General features: G+C 46.4%; 1 protein-coding gene across 1 annotated transcript in view; it reads right to left on the bottom strand.

Annotated features, from left to right (window-relative positions):
- The window catches only part of LARS1 (leucyl-tRNA synthetase 1), an 860995-nt gene that overhangs the window by 468564 nt on the left and 372059 nt on the right, over positions 1-20372 (bottom strand). Inside the window, exon 14 of the mRNA XM_069652446.1 lies at positions 8353-8493. Coding sequence (XP_069508547.1) covers positions 8353-8493 — 141 coding nt within the window. The remainder of the gene's footprint in view (positions 1-8352; positions 8494-20372) is intronic.

Here is a 20372-nt window from a genome sequence, read left to right as displayed (position 1 = left end):
CAAATTATGAACCAAAACCAGTACAAACCATCATATTGTGGACGTACTGGTCGGGGTAATTCGATTGCCCCGGGGTCTGTTGTTCGAGGGGGCACGTCTCCGTCCCCCCTGATCGAGTTTTGGCTGGTGGCAGTGGATACTACTTTTTATATTCGACCGCGAATAGATCTCTATGGGATTTTCCCATTGTTTGAGGCTATCAACTTTAATTATTTAATTCTTATAGCCTCGAACATACACCCGGTTTATTTATTTGATATTAATTCACCGGTTGGTATTTTTTGCCAGAACTCGGTTCTAAAATGGCGTTTGTATTCTCTTCTGTGACTCCAACCCAAGTCGAGCCCTTTGTTCCACTTTTTGGCGGGCTTCTCCACAGAAGCCTCCAAAAGTAGTGCCACTCTGTCTGGGTACCACAGGGGATGTGGGAGGGGGTTTAGGCACCCTGGACTGAGTTGCCTTGACAACTCAAGTCGCACTCTTGTGTGATTGGCTCAAGTGGTGAGCCGGCCGGCTCACCACTTAGCATGTTTGATTGACAGCTAGGCTGAATGAATGGGTGTTTGCTGCATAAAAGCAGGGCTTTGGGGACTGGAACTTCAGAAGTCGCCACAGGACCTAAGAATCCGAGGAGGGAGAGGCTGAGCCGACCTGCAACGACGACACCACCGGTGGAGCCCTGCTGAACCGTCTCACCACTTTTCCCGACGACAGAGGAGATCTCCAGTCCGGAGAGTCTTCTTCCTTTGATTGGTGGGGATAACCAGTTTTGCCTTCTTTTCCCCTTCCTGGAGCATCTCGTGGCCGCCTTGCCCATGCCATGCACCCCGGCAACCGGAACACCACGGATTACCACTACCGCGAAGAGAATGGTAGTACCTTTTTAGCCGAAGAACTCCGCGGCTGGTTTCTTCCCTGGCAGTGCAACAACCTTCATCTTTCCTCCACTGCGAGACATCCTCTTCCTCTGGACGAAACACCGACTTGCACCCGCTGCCAGGAACAACTGCCCCCGCTGGAGCTTCCTTCACACTTAAGGTACTGTGACCCGCCTGGCTTTCCTTGCGACAGATCGTTCGGGGTGACAGTAAAGCCTCGACTTTCTAACCTGGGCTGGCCTGGGACAACCTAGCTAACTTTTCCTGACTTTAATTTCATTCTTTGTGTGCAAACTATCTACAAGACTCTTTGGGCATAACCCCACTGTGTGAACCTGGACCCCTTCCTGCTTGCTCTCTCCAAGCGTGGGCCTTGCAATTGACTTCCTTGCTCTCCAGTAGAACTCTACCTATCCTGTCTTACCGTGATTCTTTAAAAAGTATTGAAATGTGTGTGCTTCCATAACTCTGCCTTTTTCCCTCCATTTTTAATAACTTATTAGAGTGCCATCTTATGTTAAGCGCTCACCTCTGTCTGAAAATAAGTGGTGTTTCTCACTAAGAGTTGTCTTATAAGCAATTAGGGTTGTATATATATAATAGTGACTGTGTGCTGAATTTACTTTTCTCTTTATGCTAGTGTAATTTACAAGTGTGTCTTTAAATAAATAATTATATACTTTTACACCAAAGCTCTGGTCAGTGTTTGCTTGTGCTACTGTATCTCTGTACCTATTGTGTATACTCTATATACAGCCTAACTCTTCTTGAGGGAAGTCTGACTGCTCAGCCACAGCTACCAAGTGAATCTGTGTGGTACAGACTGCTACCAAGTGGGTTTACTGCCAAACACCTGTAAAGTCTTTTGCAGTGGTCCCTAAGGGAACTGCACAGGTTTCTGTCTAACATCAGCATAACACTGGAAATTTGAGTAGAACATGGGAATGCAGTAGGCAAGAGTTGCCAGGTATAAAAAGCCGGGGCAAAAGGTTAGACCCCTGGGGAACAACAATATAATAGATGGGTACCCCCTACGTCGCTGGCAAGAGGGGAAGCAACTAGCAACAAAGCACAAGAATCAAGCCAGCGAATATACAAGTAAGTACACTGAAAGGAGGACAATCCCACCAGCGGAGTCGGGAACGGACCCTCAACCCCGCAGATCACTGCACATGAATCACAACAGTATTATTTAAATAAATGTCTTCATTAGATTAGAAACATTAAAATGATTATTAAATAAGTTAAAGCTCATACATGAATAAGAGTAAATATATGACATACAATTATAAACACAAATAAAGTGCATAATGTGAAGCAAATACTAATTTCCAAAAAAGACTGCTAAGAACCCAATGCCAAATCGCAAATTGGAGAGCGATCACAATCATCCCCAATTATATCTAGATCAGTGCCAGTGAATTGGACACACTCGGGAGACGGGAATCTATTGAGTGAAAAATTCTGGTCAACTGAACAAGTCTGAATGATTTAGAAATACATTCATATGCTTGTTAAATCCTAAAAATGGCAGGAAAAAGGATTCTTTATTTCCAAATGTGGCAGTTCAATAATAGAACAAACAGGAAACTGGTAACTGGTAAAGGAACACGTGTTCCCTTGTTTTAGATCTTGTTAAAAATCCACAAGAATATACTTAATCCCCCGGGTAGACCGATAGTGTCCCTTTGTGGTTCCATTTTAGAACCTTTAGGAAAATATATGGATTACTTTCTTAAACCCTTGGCAGCCAGTACACCTACCTATTTGGCTGATACCACCGATGCCATTGTGCAATTGGAAGGTTTACCTTTTGATCCAGACAAAAACTTGTTCATCACACTTGATGTTGAATCATTATACTCGAATATCCCTCAGTCAGAGCCATTGCCCATTATCAAATGCTTCTTGGATCTCAGAGATGATCCCCAGTTGGTTCCAAGTGAATTCATTGTGGATCTGCTTAAAATTGCCCTGACCAAGAACTACTTTAGGTTTAAAGAGAGTTTCTACCTACAAGTTAAAGGTACTGAGATGGGTGCAGCATTTGCCCCAAATTACGCAACCCTTTTTATGTGGGCTTTCGAGAAGGTCTCCATATTTGACATCTTTAATCCCTTTTTTCAATCAATTCTTTTCTATAAAAGATACATAGACAATATTATTATCGTATGGGACAAAACTAAGGGAGACCATGTACAATTTCTGACTTGGATTAATTCATTAAATGACCACCTCAAGTTTACTATGTCTGCAGACAGTATGTCGATCTAATTTCTGGATCTGATACTTAAAACTCAGGACGGTGCTATCATAGTGGATCTTTTCCGCAAGACTACAGGCCGAAACACGATCCTCCACTTTGATAGTTTTCATCCGCAATCTTTAAGGGAAAGCATTCCCTACGGTCAATTTCTAAGAGCTAGGAGGAACTGCACAGCTAAGAAAGACTGTGTCTCAATCTAACATTATAGAGAACAGATTATCTCAGAGAGGTTATCCAGCTCACATATTGCGACATCCCGTAAAAGGGCAAGACACCAACATCGCTAAGTACTGTTGGCCAAAAACACTCGCAATACCCAGAACCAATCGCGCATGGTTTGCGCTATGACTTATAGCACTCACCATGCCAAAATTAAGAAGGTAATTGCCAAGCATTGGCATCTACTTCAAATGAATATGTCCAATTTGGAACATCCTATGTATGCCTTTAAAAAGGGCAGGAATTTGAAGAGTTGGTTATCTCAGGCAGACCACTCGGGCACCTAAAACCATCACTGAGATGTGGGGAATGGAAAGGGTTACTGGGAATTACCCATGTGGCAATTGTTGCCAGTGCGGATCCACTACAGCTAACAACAACCATTATGCCATAGCCACAAAATTATCCCGAAGGGAACAGTGGTGGATATTCAACACACAAAGTCATACACTGGGCCTGAATGCCCAGGAAGAATGGCATGCCGTAGCTTGAGAGCCAGCTTTTTAGCCCTTTGGCTATCTTTGTGGTTTTCTGCCTTGCAACTATTGTCTTGGTTTGGGCACTCCACCGTACCCAATTCAGGGACAGTATGTGTTTCTGGTCGATAACCGTGGCAATGCGGTTTTTGAACACTGTCCTTATTTAATACAAGCGCTTTTTTGAGCTTGTTTATATTGGACCACGTGTTATGTCACGTGATTCATGTGTATTGGTGCTCTGCAAGCCCCAGTCTTACTTGTTTTATTGTGTACTTGTTTTATCGGTTCCATGGCCATGTCTAAAACCAGATTGGAAGTTATCAAGAATTAAGTTTTCTTCCAAATAGTTCTGCAACTGTGTGGTGACTACTTTTTCCAGGATCTTCGAGGGCCAGGACAGACCTGCAATTGTGCAGTAATTTGCAAGAACTTGATGATCCAAAGTTTCTCCAATAGTGGTGTAAGAAAAGATATTTTAAGTTCTTGAGGTATGCTTCCCTGTGATAGTGCAGCACTCACGAAATCTGTCAAAAGAATTTGAGCAATGAAGCATGTTGCACTGCCAAATTAGCTGGTATGGGATCATAATCGTGATTCATTGGTTCGGATTTTTGAATCGGGGTTTCAATATCGTTTGATTTTACAATAAAAAACGCAAAACAGGACGATAGGGGAGTGGATGTTATTAAAGAATCTAACTTTTGCACAGGAAACTGTGAATAAGATTTTTGTAGATCAATATTCAAACGGAAAGAGTTAACTTTAACATAAAAAATGAGTTGAACTCATTTGCCAGAGTATGAGGGAGGGTAACTGAGTGAAGCACATTCAGGTGATGTTAGATTCCTTATTATAGCAAAGAGTTATTTACAATGATTTTCTGAGAGGAGTCAATCTGTCTTTGAGGAGTCAATCTGTCTTTGAAAAAACAGTGATTTTAAAATAAAGATTCCCTGTTTATAGGCCGCCAATGCCAATTTGGCAGTCGTTAATGTACTTGGTTTCAAGCCAGATTTTCTCTTTTTTATGATCATTTTGCTTTAATTTTATAGAGAGTCTGAAAACCAAGGGTTATTTTTATTCTTAATTCACTTTCTGGTTTTCCCAGGTGCTCCTACATCACAGCAACTCTCTTTAAGTGCATCATATTGGTCTAATAGTATTTGTCACTATTAGTGTTAATGGAATAACGTATTAATTCTGCAAGTAATTGGGATCCTCTGATGGCGTCAAGGTCTTTCTTACTACGAAAAAGAATGGAATTTGTCACGGCAGCCTTAGGAAAAACCCCATGATCAATAAGAATGGAAAATACAACTGAATGGTCATACCATTTCACTGTGATATTTTCCTGGTGAGTCGCACTCAACCCTCTAAAATCTAAATCCAGGCAATGTCCCAAGTTGTGAGAGGCCAATGTGGTTAATCAAGATAAATCATGTGCCAAAAGTACTTCATTCAGCATAAGGCATTCTGGATCATCTGGAACATTGCACCAGACATTAACATTGGCACGCATCATTAATTGGAACACTGCAAAGCTTCTGAGCAAAGAAGAATGGGAAATACAACTGAATGGTCATACCATTTCACTGTGATATTTTCCTGGTGAGTTGCACTCAACCCTCTAAAATCTAAATCCAGGCAATGTCCCAAGTTGTGAGAGGCCAATGTGGTTAATCAAGATAAATCATGTGCCAAAAGTACTTCATTCAGCATAAGGCATTCTGGATCATCTGGAACATTGCACCAGACATTAACATTGGCACGCCCACCAACTCAAAATCACCAATCTGAGCAAAGATACAATTCTAAATTGTCGAAGAAGGACCAGATAGGGTCTTGTGGTCGGTAGCAAATGAGCACCCCCACATGGACATTGGACTCATTCGGTGAAGTGGATAAAGTACAGGCAAAAACCTGGGATAACTCCTCCCAGTTCAGACTGTGAAAGTTGGATAGTGTGAGTGCAGATCTAAAAACAATAACCGCCGCCCCCTCCTTTTTGCTGCTCACGATTTTCCGTTTTCATCTAAATGTTTGAAGGAAAAAGCAAACGAAACTGTGAAACAGAATTAGCTGAAAATCATGTTTGGTATAAAGAGACAGTCTAAATTTAACACATTAATAAGGTCTTTAAGTGCCACTGCATTCGTTACGAATGCATTCGTTACGACAGACCTGTGTGAGACAGGAATGGTATCAAGAGAGACACAGACTCAAAGATACGTTTTCAAAACTCAAAACCTTTATTTCTTAAAGTTTCTGGGTTGGTGTAATGACTATCGGGCCCTAAAACTAAAGGGATGATTCCCTTAACTGATGTTTCTAAGGGCTGCTGAAGTCTAGAAGTCCAAAATAAAAGTCTGTGTCTAAACCTATGCTTGCACACACTCTTCGGTAAAAATGTGTTAGCAAATGTTTCAAAAGCAAAAAGTGGTGGTTCAACAAAAATGGGAAACCAGTATTGGTTTCAGTTGTTCTGCTCACCAGATGTAGGTTGGTCGGCTTCAAAAGAATGATTTCAATCAAAAGGGACTGTTCATAGGATCCTTTCCATAGTTCAAACAACATCAATGACTTTAATGCCTGGGGGTTCCCTTCCCCAAGCTTCAGTTGCTTCAATAAATCAAAACAAGTAAGATTTCACTTTAATAGGCCTCTTAGGGTTCCCTTCCCCAAGGGTAGGCCCCTTCCAAGCTCAAACACAAGTATACTTCTTGGGCCTCTCAGGGTTCCCTTCCCCAAGCTCAGGACCCTCTTGAGCTAAAGAAAACCCACAATTTCAGTTTGTCAGGATGTACATTTTCTTCTTCATATATAGTTCCTTCAAAGGGCTAGCATCAAACACTTTTGAAAATGCCAGGGTATTTAATCCTCCTAAGCGCCAACACTCTGAGACTTAACCCCTCTCCTTTATCTCCTGCTCTTGATTTTCCTTTAGGGGCTTTCTGCACCCCTTCGTGTTCTCCTATGTTTCTTGACTTTACTTCTCGTGCCCACTGGCACCTTTTCTTTCCTTCTCCTGCACACTTGCGCTCTCCTTCCTCGTGCCCACTGGCACCTTTCTTTCCTTCTCTTGCACACTTGTACTTTCTTTACCTTTCTGTGCTCACTGGCACCTTTCTCCTTGTTTCCCTGCACACTTGCACTTTCTTTACTTTTCTATGCCCACTGGCACCTTCCTTCTTGCTTTCTCATGCACCCTTGCACTCGTCGGATCGCCTGTACCCTTATCTCTCATTTTAGGTCACTGGCGCCCTTCTTTCCAACTTTCTCTTACTTTCTCTCTTTCTCATTATCCTTCTTTCAATCTGCTTTCTTTAAGCTTCTTTCCTACTTCCCCACTTCATGCGCTTCACGCCTTTTCTTTCGCCCGCTCCGCTTCAGTCAGTCGCATACACCCAAGTCTCTCTGACCTGGGCAGTAGCGAGGTGACAAGCTGTCCCTCCTGGTTGTGCGGGCCCGAGTTCAGGGTCTCACCACCTTGCCCCTCAGACAGCCTTGGGGTCAGCACAGGTCCCAAGGGAACAAGCAATGTTTTACCAGCCAACAGCAGCATGCAAGACACTCCGCTCTGGCTCCCTGGCCACGCTGCAGCCCATCAGACACACCAGGTCACTGCGCTGTTTTCCTCCAGCTGTCAGTCCAGCTGCTCTATGCTCCTTGGCTTCTCTTGTCCAAACAACGTCCCCAGCTCGTTCATTCAGCTGTGCAGACCACACATTTTATAGTTGTAGAAGCAGTCAAGTCGAGTCAGGTGTGAGTGATAATTAGTGAATGCCTGACTCTTCCCGACTATCAATGGGACATCCCAAGTTCTTTCTACAGCCGGTTTCCCTTACATTCCCCATGTTATTCCTATGGGAAATCTTCAGTACTCCCGGTTGCCTCTTCCTTGTCCCAGTATTTGTTGGTAATCAGGTGGTGCGGGGGGGGGGATGGTATGGGTTTGAAAATACCTCATGAAAGCGGAGGTAAGGAGGTTTGAGGTGAAATGGGAAAGAGGGGTGGATACCATGTCTCGCCCTTGGAAGTTGTCCTCCCAATCCCCTGTGACCCTCCACTCAGGTGATCCTCCCTCGCTTGCCCACCCCCCAGGGTCAGGATCCAAAAGGGATGGCCCTTCCCTGACCACCTGACTAGAGCATCCCAGGGGAGTAGGTGGGAGAACACTGTCAGGTTTCTCACACCTGGGATTAATTAATGCTACTCGTAGTCAGGGACTGTGGTTGTGACCAATAGCAACTTTATGTTTACTTTTTATTTTAAGTTCAGTTGGACCCGGAGAACAGGATAACGATGACAGTTTCAATCACCCACACATACAATTAATAATAGTTGTTTCTTTATCATCACTGCCACATGTCAATTTCAATGTTTCATTCTCCCACCAACAAACCCACCAACTCAAAATCACCAATCGCCAGGTCAGAACATGCTGCATCTGCAGAAACATCTACACTAGAACCACAAACGGTAATTAATGCATCTCTATTTTGGTACTCACGCCTTCATAAAACCCTTTGAGGTACACACGCTCCTTGGCCTCTGTGAGCTTCTCCCGGTCATTCTGACTCTGGATCTTCAGTTCATCGCAGACCAGAGGGGCAGAAAGATTTCCGTAGCCAGGAATGTCAATGATTGGTACCTTTGAAGAAAGAAAGAAGAACAGAGACATCCTTACAGTGGCAGACAGGTTAACATATTGACAGGCCCAGTAAATTAAAGCCAGGATAATGTACTTTGCTCTCAGAACAACATGTCTGGTAAGAAACAGTAAAGTGACAGGTTGGTAAAAAATGATGTAGTTGTCAATATTGTAGTATGACAAAAAGTCCCCACTTTAACCCAGTTAGGGAAGATTCTTCTTTTGCAGTGGTCAGGACTGCCACTGGGTATAAACCGAGAATCCTCACTCACACATATAAAGCATAGAAGTGTTTATTCTGGATCTGTGTACCAGTCAGGCCAAATAACAAGTGAGGTGGTTCAAGGTAACTAAAAATCTCCTACGGTTCATTAGTGGTCCCTTCCTGGAGGTCACTTCCCAATTCAGTCAGTCTCTCTTCCTCTCAGCCTTTGGGTTGCGGCTGCAGAGGTCCATTCTTGGGTCTTCTCAGTTCAGGTTTGAGAAGGCTCCAGAACCTTAGTTAGGGACCGCCAAAACAGTTACTTTTGTCCCACTTAAAGAGAGGGTCACAGTGTCTCGCGGAGAGGATGCTGACTCTGGCTAGGTTGACAGGCACTGGGCCTCCCTACCAAGGTTCCCACATTTTCCATGGTTCTGCCCACCCCTGTCCAAGTAATTTCTATATAGTAAGCTCCATCCTCGCCACTGCACCACTGGCTTGTTCCTCCCCGTCCTCTGAAGCCGGCCCAGGGTCAGATGGACCTCCTGATGGCGTTGGATCCCCTTCATTCTCTAAAACCTCCTTCCACCCTACTGTCTCCTTCGGGTATCTTGATATCTTTAAATGGGCGCTCTCTCTCTTTCCATCTACCGATCTTCTACGTTGCATCATGCTTCAAGTTCTCTTTTTTCCTTAGCCACCATTCATCCTTTCCAAGCTCCTCTCCCTCCTCAATCGTTCTCTCTCCTTTGCTACTTTGAGCCTCCCTGTCCTCTTGCATGCACTGGATCTCTTTAAGGGTTTCAGACTTCATCCGACAACTCCCCTCCTCAACCTCCTTAGTACTCTTCTACTCTGCCACCTTAATCTTTCCTTCTATCCTTTCCTGGAGTGCTCCTCCTACCGCCTCATTTGTACTCCTCTGTACCCCTGCTCCAAACACCACTTCTAACAAATCTACTCCACTCCCCCACTTCTCCAATCTCTTCTGGTTTTCCCTAACCTCCTCCACTAACTCCAATCACCTCCAACAACAAACCTTCCATTATCTCTTTTATATCTCTCTGACCAACTTCATGACCAACCTCCACCTCCAGCTGAACAATCCTCTCACTCAGATAGCTACCAATCTTCACATCATTCGGAATCTTATCAGACCCTTCTTAAAATGTTCACTAATACTGTTGTTCACTTCACAACCTGCCTCTGTAAACTCAAACAGCTCCTTAAATTCTATAACCTCTTCAAAATAAAATCTACTCTGTACGGCAAGGTTTGTATGCAGTACCCTTTGGGACCACTATACACAACTAGGACTACAGATGTAAGCAAAACCAACCTTTGATACAAGTCTGTACTACACCATTTTTGGTAGCGGAGCTGAGCAGCTAGGCTTATCTCAAGAGGGGAATGTGAGCTGTAAGGATGTTACACAGAGGTCTACAATCACAAGTATTAAAAAAAAAATCTTACACTCAAGGTTTCTTGGTTAAACACTTATTAATTTATTTCACAGTCAGTTATAAAACATTCACTAAAAGGAGGCGATCTATATCACACAAAAATATACTGCAGTACTCCACACTATCAGTTTCTGAGACATTTAAACTACTTTGAAGTAGGAGCAAAAAGGCATAGGTTAATAAAAAATAAGCTTACAATTATTCTTAGGCAGTGCAAATAGTTTGAGTTCACCAGAGGGGTCAATTCAATGCAATAGGTTAGGCCAAAGTCAATGGCTAATGTCTTGTATACGATAGCAGTTCTAGTAGTTAAACAGGAAAGTCTTTGCCAAAGTTCTCAGAAGAAGTTCGTAAAAGAATGATTCATATGTTGGGTTACAAGCTGACCAGGCCTGCAAGTTGCCAAAGTTTCAAGCACTTTCGCAGTGAGAGGTAAGTTCTCTCGGTCGGGTTTTCACAGTACCTTACAATGAAGAAAAAGATGCAGCTGAAGACGTCTGTTCCTGGCAGTTCCTGCAGATCTCGCTGTTCCTGAGCCTCAGTCGTGGGGACAAGAGGGGGGACGTCAGGGGACTCCTGCACTGCACTGGGACTGGTCAAAAAGCTGGCAAAGGCAAATCTTCAATTCCGGTAGCTGTAGACAAGCACACAAACTGGTGTCCCTCTCGCAGGTTATTCGGTTTCCTGCAGCACTCTGAGGAAAAACACAACCAGCTCTGAGATTAGTATCCAGGTGGCTTAAGGTTCGAGTTGATTGGTCCCACCAACTCAAAGGGAGAAGTCGTCCTTGAAGGGTTTCTCTGTCGAGATGAACTTGGCGATTCGGACCTGCAGCAGGGCTTCACCGGGCAAACCAATGGTCCAGGAGTTGCAGCAGCCATCCTCTTCAAGCTCGTCTTTGGTTCTTTCGTTCCAGTGGTCGGCTCTGCCTTACAAGCCAAGAGACTCGCCTTTTATCCAGTTTCCTCCCATTCATTCCTGCATAGCTGCCACTCACCCAGCAGGGTGGCTGTCCTTGCCGGACAGTCAGCCAGCCAATCACACCAGAGTGCATTTGGGTCTCCTAGGAGACTAAGCACAAGGAGTCTCGGGCACCTCCCTCACTTCCTGCCCACCCCAGACAATCGTGTCCTGCAGGCGGTCTTCAGCCCTGAAGCCGCCAAAGGCGTTGCAACAAAAGGACCAAACCTGGTTTGGCACGCAGAGAAACTCTAGAAGGACCTTTCCACAAAGAAATGGCGAAAAAAGAAGACCGGGACCTGTTTAAACAAAGGGTGCTCAGACGCCATCTTGAAAAACATGGCTCCCGCGATTTTAAAAAAATGATGGTAGTTCATTGTAAAACCACTGCCACCAGCCATTTCGAGAGGAAAGGGTAGCATTTGACTGCTACATGAGTTTCTAGACATAGGGGATAGGGGAAACTAAGTAACCCCTTCAGCACTCTATTGTAAGATAGGGTGTGCTGGGTCTAGGAATTTGAAAAGACTAGAAAAGTCAATTTCACTTTACTTTCTCTGGGAAACAGTAGTTTGTCCCAGAGAAGGTATTTAAACCTTGGGACAGCCTAAAAGGCTTCCCCTATGTCACTGCACTGAGGCTGCTGTGGGACACAAATGAAAAGATGATGCCTATGAAGTTGTCTAAAACTCCATAATCAAAAAACACAAGAGTAAAACACATTCAAAATACATGAGAGAGTGGGGAAAAAAGGCTCACACTCTCCAGGTCAAAAAAATCACGTCCTCAAAATCCAGCAAAGTTGCTGGGGGTCTCCAAGGTGAAGGTAATTAGCACATTTATGAGAATTCTCCCTAACACTCTGCTAACCCCCTTTGACAAGGTCGCCTAACTCAATTCTATTGACACGTCTCCCACCTCCTACAATCTAACCATCACTTTTGGACTATCACCAATCTCTACAAGGCCCCTCTCCCTTAGCGGCCTTCGAGCTCAACTTGTACCATCTCATTATTCTTCTCTCAATCTGCTTTCTTTAAGCTTCTTTCCTTCTTTCCCACTTCGTGCCGCTTTACGCCTTTTCTTTCGGCCGCTCCGCTTCAGTCAGTTGCATACACCTGAGTCTCCAGGCACATTCCAGCTACTTCTACACTCCTTGCTCCAGCTCTCTCCTTTCTGCTCCTGCCACCGTCCTTCCTCCCAGCTCCCACACTAATTGGGAGTGTGTGATCATGTAGGGCCTTGCACCTCCTTCCAGCTTCTATTTGGAGTAAGGGGACTGACTTGGTATGGGAGGCTTGGGAGTTTTAGTCCCCTCAGCCTGGGTGGGTCTTCAGTTACTGCGTGACCACAGCCTTAGCAGCTATGCCCACCATCTTGGCGGTCGTAACTCCATAATACCCTTGAGGTTGATGGTATAGAGTTTGGCTGGCAGGTCCTGCCCCTGATGTTGGCTTACACTTCTCTGTTGGTGCTTGAAGCTGGTTGGATTCCTCAGCCCAGCTCACAATCCTCTCTTTGAATATTTAAAGGCAGTTACTGCACCTGTTAAAATGGATTTCTATAATCTTGCCTGGTGGACAGATTTTAGGAAGCCACTCTAGTTATAGTTAACAGGGGAACTCAGAGGTTAGCCAAACACAATCAAGGTTTTAGGCGTGGATAGTGGTCAAGGCTGGTTCCATATTCTTATACCAAAATATTTTATAAAGAGTTAACATATATTGAATATTTTAAAACAAAACATGTTATACAGAATGCATTTTTTTTTGTTTTTTGCGGGAGGGTTCCCAGTCAACCCTGGTTTCCCACCCCTAAAAACCCACCCCAACCGTTTCCCAAAAATATTGAACCCTTTACCCCACCCCTAAATGCATTCTCTACAAAAATGTTTTTTTTAAAAAAAATAGTTGCTATTGGTTTTTTAACAATACAACAATTATTATTATCATTAATGCACCATTTGGAAATCCTGTATATCCCCCCTCCCTCCCTACCCACCCAACCTTCCCAAGACCACAGTTGTCCGTCATCAGTTCAACCTATTCTGGATGACCATCATGGGCTGCCAGTGTCATCAGTGACAGAAGCTTCCTCTCTTGGATGGAATAATGACACTGTGAGCGCCACCCATTGATGTAGGTCTTCGCTGGTGTCCAGTTTCTGTTCTCTTTGCGCATTTTCCCATGCTCCAGTTTCTGCCGTTGACCACTTTCGGAGGTCCTCCCACCACAATGTTACGCTAGAGATTTTGGGGCATTTCCACCCTATAGCAATGTGTCTCTTAGCTAAAATGTACATCAGGTCTTTGAGCCTGTTCAGAGGTTTGTTCTTTTTGCTTTTTTTCTATCTGCCCAGGATGCACGCTCTTGGTGACTGTATGTCCAAGTTGATGTCTGCCTCGGCTACCTTAGCTGCGATCTGCAACCAAAAGGATTGTATGGTCTGGCATCCCCAGAACATGTGGGTCATCCCCGCACGGGGTTCGTTGCATTTTGGGCATTCTATGGTTCTCGCACCTTTGAATTTGAAAATAACTTCAGGTGTGAGGTACGCTCTGTTGATGATATAAAACTGCATGAGTTGCAGTCGGGCGTTTCTGGATACTTTTTTAGGATAGTGCGTTATTGATTCCCATTCCTTATCCTCAAATTGCAGGCCTAGCTCCTGTTCCCATTTCTCTTTGCACTTGAGGTCTTGCTTTGTTGTGCTGTCTAGCAATGACTCGTAGAGTCTCGAGGTGTCATGTCCTACCTCGGCGGCGTTTAGCATGTTTTCAATGCTTTTGTGTCCGGTTTCAAGGTTCTCTACCTCAGGCCATCTGTTTGTGAGCCTTCTTACCGCCGCTCCGTGGAGTAGGAACTGCCCTATTGGTAGTCCCAAGGTCTCATGTAGCTCTGCAAACGTTAAGATGCCCTGGTCGTCCACTATGTCACCAAGGGTGGTGACCCCGCAGGGTTCCCATGTGTTTATCTCTTTCAGGCCTCCAGGTCTGTTCGTCATGATTGCTGCTATCGGGATCTGAGTATGGATCGTTTGTCTTCGTGGCTCTACAGGTTCGTCTCCAGATCTGGATCCCTAGCTTCATTAGGTATGGGTTGTGTTGATTCGCACTATCTGGGGTCCAGAATAAATCTCTGAGTAGCATGTGGGGGAAGGCCAGTTGTAGAAGTCGGGTGACGATTGTGGTTTCGTCTGACATCCATTGTATTACATGTTTCAGTTGGCCTGCTAGATAATATAATTAAAAGTTGGGGATTTTCAGGCTTCCTTTGTCATAGGGTCTCTGCAGTACTTCTAGTGCAACTCTATGCCTCCCTCCCTGCCACAGGAATCTTCTGCATAGTTTGGTTAGGTCTTTGAAGAACTGCAGGGGGATGTTGTATGGGACATTGGTGAAGAAGTGTAGGAGGCGGGGCAACGCACCATCTTAAGAAGCCCTGCTCTTCCTGCTACTGTGAGCGGGAGTCTGCCCAAGAAGTCCATTGATTTTTCTAGGTTATCTTTGGCTCTCACTGTGTTAAGGGTGTGTTCGGTCTTAGGATCCTGGTGAATGGTTATCCCCAGATATTTGAAGGAGGTGGTTTCCCATCTACAGGCCATGGTTGGGAGGCTTTCTTCTCTGGCCTCGCTTAATGCTGCGAGGGGGAAGAGGCATGACTTATCATGGTTAATTTGTATCCCCGTGTATCTGTGAAACCCGTCTAATGTCTCTCGTATGTATTGTAGTATATGTTCTGGGTTGTTCAAGTAAAGAAGTGTGTCGTCTGCGTACATGGAGACCAGATGGGTCACTCTGTGCCCCCGTCCCCATACTCTTGCCTTAGGTATGCTGTTACAGGTTCTATCGCTATGATGTACAACATGGGGGAGAGCGGACATCCCTGTCGCGTGCCCCTATAGAGGTGCCATTTTTCCGAATAGGTATTGTTTGTACGTACCCTGGCCTTGGGGTCGGTGTATATGAGTTTGGTCCACTTTAAGAAGGCTGGTCCTATTCCCATCTTGGTCATGGTGGCGTGCAACCACTTCCACCGGACTGAATCAAATACCTTGGTGGCATCCAAGGATGCCACTGCGCATTTCCCAGGCCTGCCATTGGTGCTATATATGACATGGTGTAATTTACATAGGTTCTCTTTAATGGTTTGCCCGGGTACATAACCTGTCAGGTCGTGGTGGATTAATAGCCGGACCGCTTTACGCAGCCTCCTGGCCAGCAGTGCTGTCAGGATCTTGTTATCTGCATTAAGCATGGTTAGGGGCCTGTATGAGCCGCACTCTCCACCGTCCTTGCCCGGTTTCAGTAGTGGGATAATTACAGCTTCTCTCATGGTGTCTGGGAGAGTGCCTATTTCGTATGCTTCATTAAACACTTGGGCTAGGAATGGTGCCAGTGCATCCTCGTACGTTTTATAAAACTCCCCTGGGAGCTTGTCTGTTCCTGGCGCTCTAATGGTGGCCGTGACCTCCTCTGGGGTGATGGGCTCCTCCAAGGCCTCGGCCATTTGCGCGTTGAGTTTGGGTAGATTGATAATGTCTAGGACATCCTCTATTTCAGTGTCTGTGGGCGACGGGGGATCGGTGTAAAGCGCTTGGTAGAACCCGGTGAACGCCAAGTTTATCTCGGCCTGCGTGTGTGCTATTGTGCCGTCCGGCCTGCGGACTTGGCAAATGGGCTTTCTGGGGGCTTCTCTTTTGTAGAGCCAAGCTAGAAGCTTCCCCGGTTTGTCCCCGAGGGCATGACTCCGTTCAATGTGTTTTGTGTAGCTGAGTTTCCCAAATTTTTCCCAGTGCACTAGGGAGGCTTGTTTAAGCTCTACTACTTTTTGTATGTGGACAGGGTCCGTGGAGGCCTTGGCTTCTAATGCCTTCAGCTCTTCTTCGTTGCATGTTAATGAGATTACTATGAACTTCTGGGCTTCGCCTATAGCTGCGATCATTTCTCCCCTCATGAACACTTTGTACGCCTCCCATGCTGTGCTAATGTGTTGCACACTATTCTCGTTTAATTGCCAGTAGTCTAGAGTGCTCTTCCTTATCTGTTCGGAGAAGGCCTCATCCAACAGGGCTTCACTTCTAAGCCTCCAGGTGGGCGCAGGGGGTCTGGGTGCGAACACTGTCCAGGTGGTTATCAACGGGGAGTGGTCTGACAACACTCTGGGTAAATATTGTGTGTCCCCAAACATGGCCAGTTGTTCCTCGCTCACTTAAATATAATCTATTCTAGTGTGAACAGCATGTGGGGCTGAATAGTAGGAGTACTCTCGTTTCTCAGGGTGATGTACTCTCCATAAATCTCTAAGCGCGAATTGTTGTGTTAGTGCTTTCAGTATTTTGGCAGGTGGGGACGAGTGGGCGTGTTTGTTATCTGATCTGTCTGTACGGGGCTTAAGGGTGCAGTTGTGGTCTCACCCCCATATCAGGGTGCAATCTCTAAATGGGCCGAAGACTGTGGCGTCGGGGTTGGGGGCGTAGGTGTTAATTAGGCAGAGTTCCTTTCTTTCAATGATGCCGTGTACCAAGGCCATTCTGCCTTCGTCGTCTGTTTTCAAATGAATCAGTTTTATGGGAATGGTTGGGGCTATCCAGATCAGGACTCCTCTTGCGTACGTGGAGTACATGGATCCTACCAGTGTCCCTCTCCAAGTTTTGGCTAGTGCGGCTTTCTTTTGTGCGTCCAAGTGAGTTTCCTGCAGGAGGGCAATTCCGACCTTGCTTCGTTTTATAAATGTGTGGATTCGGCGTTGCTTGACGTAGCTATTCATTCCTCTGTCATTCCATGTCAAGATTCTGATTTTGTCAGCCATGGGTTTTGTGTGGTCAAAAATCTGTGGGTGGCGCTCTTTGCGAATCCTCTTTCAGCGGCTTTCAGTGCTCTGGGTGGTCTTGGTTTTTCTGTGTATAATTCCCCAACTTGGATGCCAACTCCCGGGTTCCCCCGCCCCAAAACTTTAAACTCCCCTTTAACAAAACAAGTCCAGCGGGGTTCCCCCCATTCTGACTACCCCGTTTCCGCTCCATTTGACCCCTTAGTGGTCTCTTGGTGCCCTACGGGCGGGTTAGGTGTACCCAAACTACTTCTGGGGGCAGAAGAAGTCGCTTTGGCTGCTGTCGTGTAGGTAGCAGTCCGTGTTCAGTGTGGCTCTTGTTAGGATCTGACTTGCTGCTTCAGGATGTGTATTCTGCTTTTTTCGAGTGTGCGTGCTCAATTTTTATTTTAAAATGATCACTTAGGTTGCTGATTGCCGTGGTTTGCGCTCTCTCATTTCGAGGTCAGGGAACTGCTCCCTGTCCATCCATTCTCTAGCTTCTGCCAGGGTATCGAACAGGTGCGCTTTGTTGTTATGCAGCATTTTCAGTCTTGCTGGATATAGGAGCATGTAGCGCAGGCCTGCTTTTTTCAGTCTTGCTTTGGTGTAGATGAATTGAGCGCTTCTCATTTGGACCTGGAAGGTGTAGTCAGAATATATGGCGATCTTCGCTGCGTCTCTTTGTATGCAGCCGCCTGATCTCAAGAAGGCTAAGATTTTCTCTCTGTCTCTGTAGTTGAGCACCTTTGCAATTAATGGCCTGGGTGGGGTTCCCGGGGGCGGTCGTTTGGTGAGCGAACGGTGCGCTCTCTCGATGGTGAAGCCTTGTGTTAATTCCCCAGCCCCGATTTCTTGCAGTAGGAGGTCTTCTATATAGTTTGTGGGGTCGTTTCCTTCAATGCCCTCTGGCAGGACTATAATTCTGATATTATTTCGGCGCGCCCGCCCTTCAGCTTCGTCTGCTCTATCTTCTAGGTTTTTCACCTTTTGTGCCAGTACGTCGACATCCTTCAGGAGCAGAGTTTTGGTCTCGGTGTTCTCGCGGACCTGGGACTCGAGCGCCTCAGTTCTGCCCGCTATGGAGCAGACATCTTGTCGTAGTAGGTTCAAATCAATTGCCACTGCGTCTATTTTGCTTTCCATTGTCATCTGGAATGTTTTGATGGCTTCTAGTAGCTGCGAGTTAGCAGGTTCTGCGGGCGTTATTGGGGGCTCGGTCCGCGTTGTCGTGGAGCCAGTGGTGCTGGTGTCTGGCCTCGCTGATCCTCCAGCCGTATAGGTCTCCATGGTGGTCTGTTTCTGTTTGCCTCTCGCTCCTTTTGTGGACATTACACTGTGGGCAGGGGGGCCTGCCGGTTCCCTGGGCAGGCTGCGCCGTAGATGGAGGAGGTGTACTGCCTGGGGGCTGCTCTGCAACTGTGCGCACTGTGTGTGTCTCTCGCAGCGATTTTCATGGTTTCTGGGGGTTGTGCGGCCCGCACTCGTTCCCCCGGATGCAATTGGGGTGGGCACCAGGGCTTGGTCTGTTTTTGGGTTCCCTCACTTTTACTGATCAGGATGTGGGGGCCCTAGCAGGTATGTCCAGCTGTAGCCAGTATCTCAATGGTCCCAGCTCTGTGTGGGGCCCCGGGGGGATGTGCCCCGCTGCTGATTGTTGTTTTGCCCCCAATTAGTCCGGTGGGGCCGCTCGTTCAGGCGACCTCAGCTCCGCCAGCTTACACGCATGGCAGTGGCGCACGGAGGGCTGATCGTGCCTGTTATGCGCAGTTCCGGGGCTTGGTCAGGGCCCCGGCTTCAATTTAACTAGTGTGGGCAAGGGTACCTGGGGGGTGGGGGAGTGGCGCACGCCTCCCAGGTACAGAGGACACGGCTGGCCCTACTGGGTACCCCCCTCCCGCTGGCTCCTCACCTTGTGTCTCCATTGTACTGCTGGGCAATCCCGTGTGCTGGCTCGCCTCACTGGTCTCCCCCTGTCCGGGTCGCTCACGGCAGTTCCGTGTACTCTTTCCACGCACGCCGGGGCGCTCCGCCCCAGGCCGCCTCTCTCTGGGTTCGTGCGTCTCTGCAGGCGATGCGGGCAATTATTGGGGTGCGCCACTAACGCCTCCGGCCAGAACGCACGGGCCAGTCCTCCTGCAGGGATCGGGGAGCCGGGTCACAAGGCCGTCCGGAATCTCCGGGCGCTGATCCTGCAGCAGCTAGGTTCTGGGTGCGAACACCTCGCCCGGTCCCCAGGTCGTCCCTGTGCTCACTGGACTCCCAGGATATTTTTAGTCACGGCCCGATGGGTCTGGGCTCAACGTTCTTTGCTGCGTCGGGCATTCAAACGGCAGGCGCCATTTTCTCCCTTCGCTCTGTCTTTCTGCGGCTCGGCGCCTTGCCACGGAGAAGGGTCACAGCTGTGTGAAACTTCGGGCGGCGCTGCCTGACGTGTCTAGCTGCGGTTGTGAAGGCTCTTAGCTGCTTGGGCAGCACGGAAAAGTAGAATTTCAGCAACATTTTGGGCACATCTTACGGAGCACACTGAAAAGGCGAGCTTCTTACATGGCGGTTAGCCACGCCCCCCCTAAAAAAATGTTAGTTATAAATTATTCGATATATGTTCATTCTGTATAAAATATTCGATATAAACACAGCATACTGTTAAGGCTTAGTCTCAGGAGAATGAGTGATTTCTGGGGACCACAATGAGCCCACACGGTGAGGCACACAATAATTCAATTTAGACCGGTAAGTACAAAAATTATAGGCCCATAAACACACACACAACAAATCAAGCAGGTAGTAATCACACAAAACTCCATTATCATACGTATATACAGTCACCTTTAGGTTTTTAGAAATGCATACAATAACTTGGACAACTAAAAGAAGGCAGGTAGTGTTGCAGTAGAATGAAACCAGTACACAAGAATGATGCCCTAACTTTAGAAGTCCAATCCCTATGATGTACGGGGCCTTTTACCCAAAAGTCACAAAAGCTCTTCTTAGGAGAGGGGACAAAAAGATTCCGGAATGTTGGCCAAGGTGACAGCAGCTTGAACCTGCAGCTCCTGATCCCCTCCCTGAAGCTATTTCATGATTGATAATGAATTCTAAAAAGAAAATTCATGAACCAGAAAACCCTACTTCCAAGAAACAGAAACAATTGATGGAGATGGGAGAGGATAATCCTAGCAGCCATGACATCTATAAACTCCTGAAGCAGGTGTCCCTGGATATGGTTGAGGTTAAAACTACCTTGGCTGAATTGAACTCTAAGGTGTGTCATTTGGATGGCAGAGTGGAGGAGTTGGAAAGAAAATCACTCTCAATGACCTCGGAGATGGCAGGGAGCTACAGGGCCTATAACAATTTGAAGAAGGACCTTCATGTTGAAAAAGACCGAAGACTGGAAATGGACTTTAAACTCCGAGAGAGAAATGTCAGACTGGTTGGAGT

This window comes from Ambystoma mexicanum, chromosome 3p (genome assembly GCF_040938575.1).
Source record: "Ambystoma mexicanum isolate Mex_15411 chromosome 3p, UKY_AmexF1_1, whole genome shotgun sequence".
Lineage (NCBI taxonomy): Eukaryota > Metazoa > Chordata > Amphibia > Caudata > Ambystomatidae > Ambystoma > Ambystoma mexicanum.
This window is presented reverse-complemented; position numbering and strand designations above follow the sequence as displayed.